At 37.8% G+C, this 12,880-nt stretch overlaps 7 protein-coding genes across 7 annotated transcripts; 4 read left to right on the forward strand and 3 right to left on the reverse strand.

Moving 5' to 3' along the window:
- Positions 1-744: 744 nt before the first annotated feature.
- Positions 745-3,270, forward strand: SPB1 (27S pre-rRNA (guanosine2922-2'-O)-methyltransferase; the record flags this gene model as incomplete). Its single annotated transcript, XM_033909011.1, has 1 exon — positions 745-3,270. The coding sequence occupies one exon, from the start codon at positions 745-747 to the stop codon at positions 3,268-3,270; it is 2,526 nt and encodes an 841-aa protein (XP_033764902.1).
- A 166-nt stretch (positions 3,271-3,436) lies between these two features.
- Positions 3,437-4,687, reverse strand: PBN1 (Pbn1p; the record flags this gene model as incomplete). Its single annotated transcript, XM_033909012.1, has 1 exon — positions 3,437-4,687. One exon carries the CDS (start codon positions 4,685-4,687, stop codon positions 3,437-3,439), a length of 1,251 nt encoding a protein of 416 aa, XP_033764903.1.
- A 468-nt stretch (positions 4,688-5,155) lies between these two features.
- On the forward strand, positions 5,156-6,922 carry LRE1 (Lre1p; the record flags this gene model as incomplete). The annotated part of the gene is made up of 1 exon (XM_033909013.1): positions 5,156-6,922. The coding sequence occupies one exon, from the start codon at positions 5,156-5,158 to the stop codon at positions 6,920-6,922; it is 1,767 nt and encodes a 588-aa protein (XP_033764904.1).
- A 215-nt stretch (positions 6,923-7,137) lies between these two features.
- APA1 (bifunctional AP-4-A phosphorylase/ADP sulfurylase) lies at positions 7,138-8,103 on the reverse strand (the record flags this gene model as incomplete). Its single annotated transcript, XM_033909014.1, has 1 exon — positions 7,138-8,103. The coding sequence occupies one exon, from the start codon at positions 8,101-8,103 to the stop codon at positions 7,138-7,140; it is 966 nt and encodes a 321-aa protein (XP_033764905.1).
- Positions 8,104-9,110: 1,007 nt separating this feature from the next.
- SPAR_C00190 (uncharacterized protein) lies at positions 9,111-10,037 on the reverse strand (the record flags this gene model as incomplete). The annotated part of the gene is made up of 1 exon (XM_033909015.1): positions 9,111-10,037. One exon carries the CDS (start codon positions 10,035-10,037, stop codon positions 9,111-9,113), a length of 927 nt encoding a protein of 308 aa, XP_033764906.1.
- A 768-nt stretch (positions 10,038-10,805) lies between these two features.
- On the forward strand, positions 10,806-11,045 carry SPAR_C00200 (uncharacterized protein; the record flags this gene model as incomplete). Its single annotated transcript, XM_033909016.1, has 1 exon — positions 10,806-11,045. One exon carries the CDS (start codon positions 10,806-10,808, stop codon positions 11,043-11,045), a length of 240 nt encoding a protein of 79 aa, XP_033764907.1.
- Positions 11,046-11,462: 417 nt separating this feature from the next.
- Positions 11,463-12,854, forward strand: SPS22 (Sps22p; the record flags this gene model as incomplete). Its single annotated transcript, XM_033909017.1, has 1 exon — positions 11,463-12,854. The coding sequence occupies one exon, from the start codon at positions 11,463-11,465 to the stop codon at positions 12,852-12,854; it is 1,392 nt and encodes a 463-aa protein (XP_033764908.1).
- Between the last annotated feature and the right edge of the window lie 26 nt (positions 12,855-12,880).

Consider the following 12,880-nt stretch of genomic DNA (forward strand, 5'->3'; position numbering starts at 1 on the left):
TTTTTTGCTCTCTATCATTATCAAATGTGCTAGTGTTTGCAAAATGGTGCTTTTTTTTCCTTAGATTGCTACGTTTCTGCTCCTCTTCTTGGTTTTCTTTTTTTTTCAGTTTTGTTTTTAATAATATATATTTCAACTCATAAGAAAAGATATCCTGGATACCGAAATCAATATTTCAACAAGAACTACAGTATGAGATATGATATGACAGAAGATTTTTGTTTTTATATAAAGGCGAAGAGAGAGTTCCTTCATTCAGCAATCCGGCGCAAAGAACACTACGGGAATATATTTGCATAGTTTTTGATACCAGAAATAATCGGAAAGTAGTAAATTTTTGACTCACAAAAGAGTACCGGGCAGCTGGAACTTTTTAAATCTGTCTGTTGGCTTATCCAGTAAGATAAAAGCCCAAAAACAGCAACAAACATGGGGGGGGAAAATATAAGCCAACTGAAACAAATATCTTTGTCTAATTGTAGCTATGGTGACCTCATTCTATCGAATATTCAACATTTTCTCCCAATATTACCATTCTTTATCCAAATTTAGTCTCTCTCGCTATAATAAATTCCAAACCGGGTTACCTTTCTTGTTTCTTTTTTTCTTTGAAAATTTTTTTGCGATGCCCATTATGAAAAATTGGCAATATAGCATAGTAGTGAGTTTAAGATAGATTCTCTTGAATACTCCTTCTGTCTGAGTTCGTGTTTAAATTCAAGGCCATAGAGGTAATTGATAAGAATGGGTAAGACACAAAAGAAGAACAGTAAGGGTCGTTTAGATAGGTACTATTATCTAGCCAAGGAGAAAGGTTATCGTGCTCGTTCATCCTTTAAAATTATTCAGATTAATGAAAAGTATGGCCATTTCTTAGAAAAATCCAAAGTTGTTATTGATCTCTGTGCTGCTCCTGGTTCATGGTGCCAAGTTGCGTCTAAACTCTGCCCCATCAATTCATTAATTATTGGTGTGGATATTGTTCCAATGAAGCCGATGCCCAATGTTATAACTTTTCAAAGTGACATTACCACTGAAGATTGTAGATCAAAATTGAGAGGTTATATGAAGACTTGGAAGGCTGACACAGTGTTACATGATGGTGCTCCTAATGTTGGGTTAGGTTGGGTTCAGGATGCTTTCACCCAATCCCAATTAACCTTGCAAGCTTTGAAGTTGGCTGTCGAAAATTTGGTCGTAAATGGTACTTTTGTTACTAAGATTTTCAGATCCAAGGATTATAATAAATTGATTTGGGTGTTCCAACAACTGTTTGAGAAAGTTGAAGCCACAAAACCACCTGCATCAAGAAATGTTTCTGCAGAAATTTTTGTTGTGTGTAAAGGCTTCAAGGCGCCTAAGAGACTAGATCCAAGATTACTGGACCCAAAGGAAGTTTTTGAAGAATTACCAGATGGACAACAGAACATGGAATCAAAAATTTATAATCCAGAAAAAAAAGTTAGGAAAAGACAAGGTTATGAGGAAGGTGATAATTTATTGTATCATGAAACCTCAATTTTGGATTTTGTCAAGACTGAAGACCCGATAAGCATGCTTGGGGAAATGAATAAGTTTACAATTGATAAGGATGACCATGAATGGAAGATCTTGAAAAAATTGAAACAAACCACAGACGAGTTCCATTCGTGTATTGAAGACTTAAAAGTTTTAGGTAAGAAAGATTTTAAAATGATTTTAAGATGGAGAAAGATTGCTAGGGAAATCTTGGGTATCGAAGTAAAGGATGACGCTAAGACGGAAATTGAAATAGTACCGTTAACAGAAGAGGAGCAAATTGAAAAAGATTTGCAAGGCTTACAGGAGAAGCAGCGTCTAAATATCAAGCGCGAAAGAAGAAGAAAGAATGAAATGAAACAGAAGGAACTACAAAGAATGCAAATGAACATGATAACTCCCACTGATATTGGTATTGAAGCCGCAAGTTTAGGTAAAGAATCGTTGTTTAATTTGAAAACTGCGGAAAAGACTGGTATCTTAAATGACTTGGCAAAGGGTAAGAAAAGAATGATTTTTACCGACGATGAATTGGCTAAAGATAATGATATCTACATTGATGAAAATATTGTGATCAAAGATAGGGATTCTGCGGCTGATGCGGATGACTTAGAAAATGAGTTGAATGCCATGTACAGTGATTATAAAACTAGAAGGTCGGAAAGAGACGCTAAGTTTAAAGCTAAGCAAGCTCGTGGTGGCGATAATGAGGAAGAATGGACCGGTTTCAATGAGGGAAATCTAGAAAAGAAAGAGGAAGAACATAAAGATTATATTGAAGACAACGACGATGACGATGTGGAAGGAGACTCCGATGACGATGAGGCCATCACCAATTTGATTAGCAAATTGAAGGGACAAGATGGTGATCACAAATTGAGTAACAAGGCACGCATGATTTTCAATGATCCAATATTCAATAATGTTGAACCTGATTTGCCAGTAAATATCGTCAATGATGGCGTAATGAGTTCCGAATCTGTTGGTGATATTTCTAAATTAAATAAGAAAAGAAAACATGAAGAAATACACCAGAAACAAGATGAAACAGATTCTTCAGACGAGAGTTCAAGTGATGACTCTGACTTCGAGATTGTGGCCAATGATAATGTATCAGAAGAATTTGATTCTGATTATGATTCAGAGGAAGAAAAAAATCAAACAAAGAAAGAAAAGCATTCCAGAGACATTGATATTGCCACTGTTGAAGCCATGACTTTGGCACATCAATTAGCACTGGGTCAAAAGAACAAGCATGATCTTGTCGATGAAGGTTTCAATAGATATACTTTCCGTGATACCGAAAATTTGCCAGAATGGTTTTTAGAAGATGAAAAGGAACACTCCAAGATAAATAAGCCAATTACTAAGGAGGCAGCGATGGCAATCAAAGAAAAAATAAAAGCAATGAACGCCCGTCCTATCAAGAAGGTTGCTGAAGCCAAGGCAAGAAAAAAGATGCGTGCTGTGGCTCGTTTAGAAAAGATCAAAAAGAAGGCGGGTTTGATTAACGACGATTCAGACAAGACAGAAAAGGACAAGGCTGAAGAAATTTCTAGATTGATGCGTAAGGTTACCAAGAAACCAAAGACTAAGCCAAAGGTTACTTTGGTTGTTGCCTCGGGTAGGAACAAAGGTTTGGCAGGTAGACCAAAGGGCGTTAAAGGTAAATATAAGATGGTTGATGGCGTCATGAAGAATGAACAAAGAGCCTTAAGACGTATCGCAAAGAAGCATCATAAGAAAAAATAGTAACAAAGAGCATTATTTTTTCCACTCCCTTGTACAATATTGAAAAATAAAAGAAAGTAATAGATATATTATGTATACATAGAATCAATCAAATAATCATTAAAAGAACTTCTAAGAAGCCTGTCGTTTTTGCATCAAAACACTACGAGTGCTTAATCGAACCATTTTATTCCTGTTTTACTGACGTTCTCTTTTTGTTGTTACCAAATACCTTGGAAAAAATGTATATGATAGAGATGAGTAAGCATAGCAACGTACCATTTTTGATCTTGGAATAATCATTTGTATCAGGTCTTGGAATAGGTACAAGTAGAGTTGTCGAGTTCAAATGGCGGAATGTAGTATCGTCTGTGAAGAGGGATTCATATCCTAGGCCTTTTTTATAAAAAGGGTTGCGGGAAACTTTATTGTCACCTGTATCGCAGGCTAATATAACTTCTGGATCGAATGCAACCTCCAATCTATCCCCTTCACCATTAGAAGGTTCAATATATCTAGAATGTAATGTCACTTCATTCATAGTGCCGGCCTTCAATTCAAAGATGCTCTCGGAACCCCATGCCTTATCTCGAAGGGAGTATTCTGGTAATTCTAAGTCGTCTTCTCCAAAAAGTAGTAAGGGAGAGGATTGGAACTTATCGACAAATAATTCTAAAGGCAATTGCAAGTGCATTAAGTACATACATTGCGGGCGTTCTTCGAAACCTGTGAGATCAATCATGACTTTTGGGTGCAAACCAACGGGTTGATTCAAATATACTGATGTCGTAGTTGGGGAGTGATTATAGGCGATATGGCCCTGTTTATACAATAAAGATGTTTTCTGACATCTTTCCAGCTTACTATCGTCCATTCTCCAATTACAACGTATTCCACCAATATCAACATCACTTTCATCACTGGCATCCACAAAGAATATACCCACTTCAAGTTTCTCATCCTTCACTTTGCCAATTGTAAATTCTTCACCCTGTTTCAACAGACGATACTCAACAATTTGGATTTGTGAGGGCTCCACTGTTATATCATATGTGAAATTTTCCGGATTCCAGAGCAGGTTCAAATCTACTTCGGGAGGTAAGTGCTGCTCTATATCAAACTTCTCACTATGAAATGAATTGTAGACGGGGTTACTAATAAATCTTTCTGGCACCTTCGAAGAATTTGAGTAAACTGAAAATCCGGCACTCAGTTCATTCTCAATAACGCTCAATTCTCTAGTCAAATCTGCTCTGGGCCTCCAAGTGATTCTCGTAAAGGATTCATCCATGCTTTCGGTCCTCTCTAATAGCCACCTTTGTTGTAAAACCACGCCAGCACCGCCACGAACAGTCAAATGGGTGTCATTTTGACTCATATGGTTACCAATATCCTCAGGAGCATTATAGAGCACAGTTACTCTATGTCTTGTCACCATTACTTAGCTAGGAACACACTCCTTGCGTTTATTCTCCACACGATTTGATCAAGATTAGCGTTTCCTTTATTTGATCTTTTTTATCAGGGGGACCTTCAGGGAAAGCAACTTTTTCAGGAAAAAAAATAATCAACTTTCATTTCATATGTAATCAATCATTCAAAAAACTATTAACAAGAGTCAAGAAGGCAAAGTTCTGCAGTTAGTGTATTGCAACAATACTCTTACACGACAAAGTTTTAGTTTTCCCCTTCTACCTGTATTGTTCCTCTGTGGTCGATTGTGTTTATAGATTGGGAGCTCTTTTCGTGTTTCGCACTAAGAGCATATTGTTAATCATAAAGGCCACTGAAACTTACCTGCATTTGTCTACTTGAAGATACATTCCAACTAATTACATTCATTTCGTTTCAAAAAGCGTTTCAAAACCATCGGCAATCATTTCACGCTCCTTCTCAGAATAGGAAAATGCCCAATACGCATACTCAACATGTGCAAATATCAGAGCCAAATCCTGTAAATACTTTGTCTACTCCATCAAAAAGAGGTCACCGCCATCGCAGGTCACTAGCAATATCAGGAGATTTTGATTTTTTAAACCAGCCTGCAGCAATTGTGAATTTGCCACCTCCACAAGCAGCTGAAAATTGTCCTGCAACTGCCCCAACTTTCGTATCAAACACGCTATCGCCAATACGCTATAATAAATTTCCTTGCAAAACCAATGAAGACGCTGGAACGTTAGATTTGCCTGAACCAAGATTTTATCCGTTATCGCCAAAGAACAACTTGCAAACACCGAGTCCTCGATTTTTCATTAGTGAAGAGCCAAGTTTCTCATCGCCAGTTAAAGGAGTCCCTGATGCCATTATCAACCTTGACGATGCGTTGAAGACAAAACCCAGGTCATTCAAGTCACATAGAAGGTCTGAATCCGCACCTCCCGACTTAGAGGTTATGGTTGGTAAAGGCGACTGTACAGCTAGTTCCAACTCTATGATTAAAGAAGAAGAGGACTCTTTAATTGAATCAGAAACAAAAAATGAACCGTACCAGCAAGAACTTCCGACAGCTCTATTATCCCCACTGCGGCCCTCCCTTTGTGTATCTGAACAGGCCATTGATGTAGATGACTCAGTCCTTAATGGGTCTCCGACCCATCACAATCATGGAATGCAAAACCCTAATGCGCGGAATTCCAACACATTCAATTCGTTGAAGATCAAAGGCCAAAAGCAAAGGTATTACCACTATACAAAGCAGTTACCTTTGACCGCGGGCTGTGACTCACAATCTCCAAAAGAACAAAAGTCGGCCGCCCCAGCGACAATTAATCAGGCAATGACACCTTCTTCTCTGGCCTATACCCCTTCAAAACTAGCGTCTACACCGGCAACACCAGTATCGTATTACGATAGCAATGCGGGCATTAACTTGGAAGATGATAACTATCCACTAAAAGATACCCCTAGATATGCCAAGGACAATTTTCCAAAAAAGTGTGGTAATTCACAGCTTAATCGTGTGTTGGATACTGATAAAAGACACGATTTTAGCGGAGAAGCGAGAAGAAGAAGATCGGGCAGTCCTATCTCTCACATGCAACACCGCAACTTGATTGATAATATGAAGGGTAGACGGAACAGTAACACGATAAACTCGATTTTCAATTACAAGAGTCAACATTATGAAATGCCTTACGATGATATGATGAAAAACGAAAACAATAATGCACAGTCCATGCCCTTTTCAATCAACGGTGCTGACAATGAAAGTAGTATCGGAGGAGTTACCTTGAAAGAGGATCACGCACCCTTTCAACACTCTCCTGTCAAATCCTGCACGCCTGACGGTAAAGAAGGAATCAATAGACTCAAAAGTAATGACAGTAATGAATATTCCACATTTGAAGGACAGATCAGAACCGATTCGCAACTAAGTAAGGACATTCTCATGGGTGAACCAGGTGACATGGTTGATCTGTCTTCTTTTGTCACCACACTGAGGAAGGCCTCAAATGAAACTGGCGACTTGGCCTTTAATTTATCCCAGGATGATAAGAATGATACCAATAATGCACCGAAAGCCATCCATACAAACAACAGCGCGGCAGAAAGTAATGAAAGCTGGTGTATTAGCGACAGTGCGTTGGGAAAGCAAGCGCAGGATGGGGAAGTTAGAAGGAAAAGAAAATCCAAATTAGGACTCTTTAGACATATTTTTTCAAGAAAGTAATACAACAATATTAATAATAATTAATAAAAAGGTGAATTGTAACCTTAGCGGCATTGATTGCATGTAGTTTATAATAAAAGTGTAGAATAATAAATAAAAATTATCAAAGTCATTAGAAATAAAAATTGAATAGACATATACATATAGAAATTACTTTCTATCATCTAAATATATATATATACATGTATACGTGTATAGTTGTACTTGTGAAGGACTCAGTAGTTGTATTCGTTTGGTTTTTGACCAGAAGTATTTGGGAAACCACATTCCAATAAGATATCGTTGATTAATTCAGGTTTTTCAGTAATCTTGGAGAAAACTTCATCATTTTTGGTTAAGATCATACCACAGTAACCTGTGGAGTTGAAGCCTATCTTCATTTCATCAGAGAAGGCTTTCGAACGTGGAACGACACAGATCCACTCCTTGGTCAACATAAGATTGTAGGATTTCTTTAGTTCTGGATTTTCGTTCAACCAGTCCTGGAAAAAAGTCAAAGCTCTCTGCAATATGGAGATGTAACACATAGCTAAAAGTTCTTCATCAACAGCTTCTTCGGATTCTGGCATTGGCAAGACAAAATGAGCAAATGAGACTTTAGCATCTTGCAATGGTTCAGTGTTGAAAGTAGGTAGGAAATGTTCCTTACCATTACATAGTCTATCTTGGAAGGTAACGAACTTTTCAGGCATTTGCAGAATTTGCAAATGTTTATGGTCTAGTGAAGAACCACTGGCTGGGCCAGAATTGTAAAAGACCATGTGTCTTTTGTCGGATTCTTCATCGTCCAAGGCACACAGCAATTTATAAGCAGTCAACAAATCGGTTGGGGTCAAAGCATCAGTTTGATGTTGATATTCGTTAGTTACCAATAAAGTGTGCTCAGGGATTACAGGAAATTTGTTTAATAGTAATTTATACGATTTGTCATTGGCACCACCTAATTCTGGGATAACCGTTAATTCTTCCTCAGGTTTACCTAATGGATCCTCTCCTTCTGGAGTTTGACCACGCTCTGGCTTTTCGATCAGACTTGGCATATGGCTAATCAAGTATGGCATACTAGTTTTCGGATCCTTAGTTTTCTTCGTTTCAGTATGGATAAATTTTAAGTTACCATTGTCGAAAGCACTCTTGTACTTGTCACTGATTAAAGATGCAATGTCAGCGGGAATACTCATTTTTATTTTTGTTTTCACTTTTCTGTTTCTTGTAAAATCTATCTGACTGACTTTCAAAATGAACGTATTCTCTTTTGAGGTAAAATATAAATTAGAAACATTCGTATTGTTAGTTTCTTCATTTTGACCTTGTATTGTATTTCCCTGTGCGTGATGAAAAAAAAAAATTGAAAAATAGAAAAATAAGAGAATCTTCTAGAACATTCCGAAACAGGATAGTTAGCATAGCAATATAGAATAGAAAGGTAGAGAGCAATTCATGAGTCTGGTGCTTTTCACGATGCTTTGTATCCAAGAGTTGCTTCTTGCTGTAGATTATAGGGTTATCGCGAATGCTGTGGTGACATTTGAGCTATTTGCGACGCCGACACTGTAATAACTCTTACTTCCGACGGAACACTTACGATAGTATTCCAAGCCACTTTTTGGAAGGTGATATGTTATCGAGTGATGCTGAGTATTCGCCTTCTAGCAGGCTCATAATGTAGATGGTTGCGCTAGCATCATTCAAGTATGTAGCCATTTACCTTGGTTTTAGTTAAAAAATACAAGCATTTTGGAGCCTTTTCTGGAGCTCAAGTGGATTGACGCCAAAGTCGGACCATTTTGAATGCTTATCTTTTCAAGAGGATATCCTTGAATGTATCCAATTTCATCTATTTCCTGGTGCGGTTTATTATTTTGTTTACTTTGTAGTTATCAAAGCTAATATTTTCTACTGTTTAAATTTCTTTCTAATATATGTTTGAATTAAAGGGAAAATAAACAAAACGCAACAAAACGTAACAAAACGTATAAAAACCAATGCAATAAGATAAAAGAATCAAGTTTCGTTAAAGGAAATTATAGGATAGCTAGAACACAAAGTTCGTATCGAAAAGAATAATAGAGGTAAAATGCTATGTATGTTTCCGATATATAGACACAAAATTAAAACTTCTAAGCTCCTTTCTTTCGTATGCTTCTTCCTGAAGACGTTCTTAGAGGTTCTAATGACTGGGGTTGGCTTAACTTCTTTTGGAAAAGACTTCCTTTAATGAACTCCAGAGAGATTTTGATCCTTTCTCTTCCTCTTCCTCGACAGCCAAAAAGAAATCAGGCCCTCCCTCATTATTCAGGCGAAGAGGTTCTGAGGTAGTTGCGTTTCTCTCATTAGGACATTGAACCTCATCTTCCAGCATTTTCGTCATGTAAGACGCAATAGGTTCATCGCACGTAGGAGCATCCACATGGTAATACCTGGACCAAGCGCCACATTGAGTCCCTCTTGGGTAAATACCGCTACAGTATTGTCTTTGAACGTTTGCCCAAACCATGTATTTTGAATACCAAAGCTGGACCACGTCGTATGGCTTAATCATTGGTGCTACCATGATACTAGATTGGGAGACAGTCTCGTCAATTTTTTTCAACCAGTTTCTCTTATCTAGCAACGATTTAATAAACCTAAAATCTAAACCATCTTCATTAGCGTCTGTGTCATAGTCGACAATTGAGTACTGTGACGTCCAATTATATGGCACTGAGATAGGAAATCTGTCCGGTGTTTCGTCGCTCTTGTCCTTCTCCTCTCTCCAAATGCATTCAGAGACGGGAGTATATTCGGTTTGCCAATCGCCGCTATTCACCACTTGGTACTGTTCCCAATCATAATACGTTTCCTCTGAATCCAAGGCGCCTGCTCTACTCTTGACATTGCCTATGGCCACACGACGAGACACATCATGGAAGATCACGGAGCTGTTTACGATAGCAGGAGCAATCGATTCGACGAATGACACTTGATAAAAGTCTTTAGTCGAAAATACAGTATTAACGCCGTCGTGCGACTCCACCCCTGGTAGCAGAAGCAGGGCATCTAAATCGACCGTAGATGCCGCAGAGGTCAAAGCCGCAAAGACGGAAGAAGCAATTACGATGTATTTACTAAACATTGATTTCGAAGCAGTTACAGAACTTTTCTCTTGAACTTTGAACTTGAAATAGCTTGCCTCCTATTGAGACCATCCTGTATAGAAAGAGATATATTTAGAAGCCGCTACTTAAATATGACTGCAAAACGAAAAAAAACTCGTTTATAGGAGAAAAATACTAAAAAAGGAAAACAAATACACATTCGAGTATTCTAGCTTTGTTTGCGAAATGCATCGATGGACAAGATAGAAAGAGTGAACTGAAGTAAAGAATATGTGGCGTGTTGCTTTCCTATGATCTGTCAAGATGAGTGCTGCAGATATTCCCCTAGTTTTCATCTGCCCTTCTATGTAACAATAACTTGCAGACTTCCCCAATATGAACTGAGAGCAAAGGGGATAAGAAGGGATTTATCTTGTTTCCATCCCTTTGCCTGGCGTGCTATTGCTCCGCTGATCTTATCGATAGGTGTGGTTCTTGCCTCTAAGATTTGCATTGCCTTTTTCCTAAAGGGAAGGTGGGACAAAACTCATTTTCCCTAAGGGGAAACGTAAAATACCCTTTAGGGAAGAGATAAGGGAAGCTAGTAGATTGACGACGTAAATCTGTCACGAGATGAAGAAGAGGGCTAGCATCTATATAAGAGAATACATCTCCCTCCATTTGAGTTAAAAAAATGTTTATTTAATGTTGTTTCTCTCTTTTTCTTTATTTCGTTCTTAATGTTAGATCGATAACAGCTAAAACAATTAAAGCTCCCTTTTTAAATCTTATACTTCCGTTAAATAATGCAAATCAAAAACATTGTCGCTGTTCTAGCCACAGTCACTGCTATCCACGCCCAAGCTGGCATTGAACCTAATGCCACTACTCCAAATGCTACGCAGCCAAATGTCACCCAACCAAATACAACTCTTCCCACCGCTTCGGTGACTACGACTGTTTCGATTGGTGACGCCGTTGTTAACACCATGGCGGCTGGTGCCTTTGGGGCAGCAATCGCTGCTGGTGTTGCTTTCTTATTCTAAGAACTATTTTTTTCACTTTTTTTTTTCTTCTTTCTAATTTCATAACCGTTGTTCAAAATTGGGGAGCTTTTAACTTTCGTTCCATTAAACTTTTTCTTTGTTCTTTACGTTTGATTCTATTCCAACTATAGTTTATTTTCGTTACTTAATAATTACTAATATTTAATACTAAATGTATATATATACGTTGTGTGTATGCGCTATTATATTGAACCTCAATTGTTTTACTATACCCTTTTTTTTCTCTTCATTGTTAAGAAGAAAATGCGTCACTAATTCGAGAATTATAAAAAAAAAAGGTGGAAAAGATGTATTCTTTTGTGACAGATGCTAAAGAAAGCTGTTCTGTTCGAAACACACCACATCTGAAATACAACAAGGTAAACCAAGAGCCATTTTTAAATACTTCATCGAATTATGAACCGTATTATTGGGAAAGGCTGTTTGTTTGCGATTGTATTGGCATCACTACTGATCACACAAACGTTGGGCGCCGCTATTGATCCACCAAGGCGACCACATAATGTGAAACCATTCAATAATGGTAAGCCCGAACTTCAAAGAAGAGCAAATGAACCTTTTTTTGAAATAGATGTCAAAAGTTTGAACACAAACTCGCCGATATCAGAATTGTGTAAAAAAGATTTGCACATCATTGAATCCTCACAAGAACTTTTTCACTTACAAAACCAATGTGAATTTATACTGGGGTCCTTACAAGTCTCAAACTATGACTCTAACATCTTAGACTTGAACAGTTTGAGAGCCATCGGTGGTGATCTGATTATCCAAGATTCGCCTGAACTGATCAGAATCCAGGCTGGAAACTTAAATAAAATCGAAGGGCTCTTCCAATTACAAGGACTAACCTCTTTGGTTTCTGTTGAAATTCCAACCTTGAAATTTTGTCGGTCGCTGGAGTGGAAAGTTGTTCCGATCTTGAACTACGTGTCCATGGATTCTCAGAACATTGAGATTATTAAAGATATTATCATATCGGATACTTCATTAGCCAACATCGAGAACTTCAACAAGGTTCAGGAAATTGATACTTTCAATATCAATAATAATAGATTTTTAGAAACCATTCATTCGAATGTTAAAACCATCAGGGGACAATTCAGTGTTCATGCCAACGCTAAGGAGCTAGAACTCGAAATGCCACACTTGAGAGAAGTGGAAAACATCACGATTAGAGACACATCTTTAGTCTATCTGCCACAATTGACAAAAGTGAGGAGCTCTTTAGAGTTCATCGAAAACTACTTTTACGAATTGAACCTGAACAATCTGCAAAAAATTGGTGGGACATTAGGAATTATCAACAATGTAAATTTAATGAAAATTGATTTGGAAAACGTAACAGACATCCAAGGTGGCCTAATGATTACCGATAACGAATCCCTCGAGGATATTACTTTCCTGCCAAACTTGAAGCAAATTGGAGGTGCCATTTTCTTCGAAGGTTCTTTCAAAGATATCATGTTCGATAGCTTGAAACTGGTAAAAGGCAGCGCTTTTATTAAGAGTTCATCGAACGTGTTGGATTGCAATAAATGGACAAATCCATCAAATGGAAGGTCAATCATAAGAGGTGGAAAATTCACTTGTATTTCTGGTAAGGAGGAAAATACGCTGAACGTGAAGCAGGATGGTACAATCATAGAAAAAGGCTACAAGGATTTAACGCAGGAAGGGGACGACTCAAAGAGAAGAGTGATTTCAAAATTCACAAACTCGGCAAGCCCAAGCAAACAATTGGATCTCCTTCTTCTTGGCACATGCCTTGTTGCTATGTTATTGCTTTAAGATTACTAGCTTAGTATAACAGAAAG

Source organism: Saccharomyces paradoxus, chromosome III, assembly GCF_002079055.1.
Source record: "Saccharomyces paradoxus chromosome III, complete sequence".
NCBI lineage: Eukaryota > Fungi > Ascomycota > Saccharomycetes > Saccharomycetales > Saccharomycetaceae > Saccharomyces > Saccharomyces paradoxus.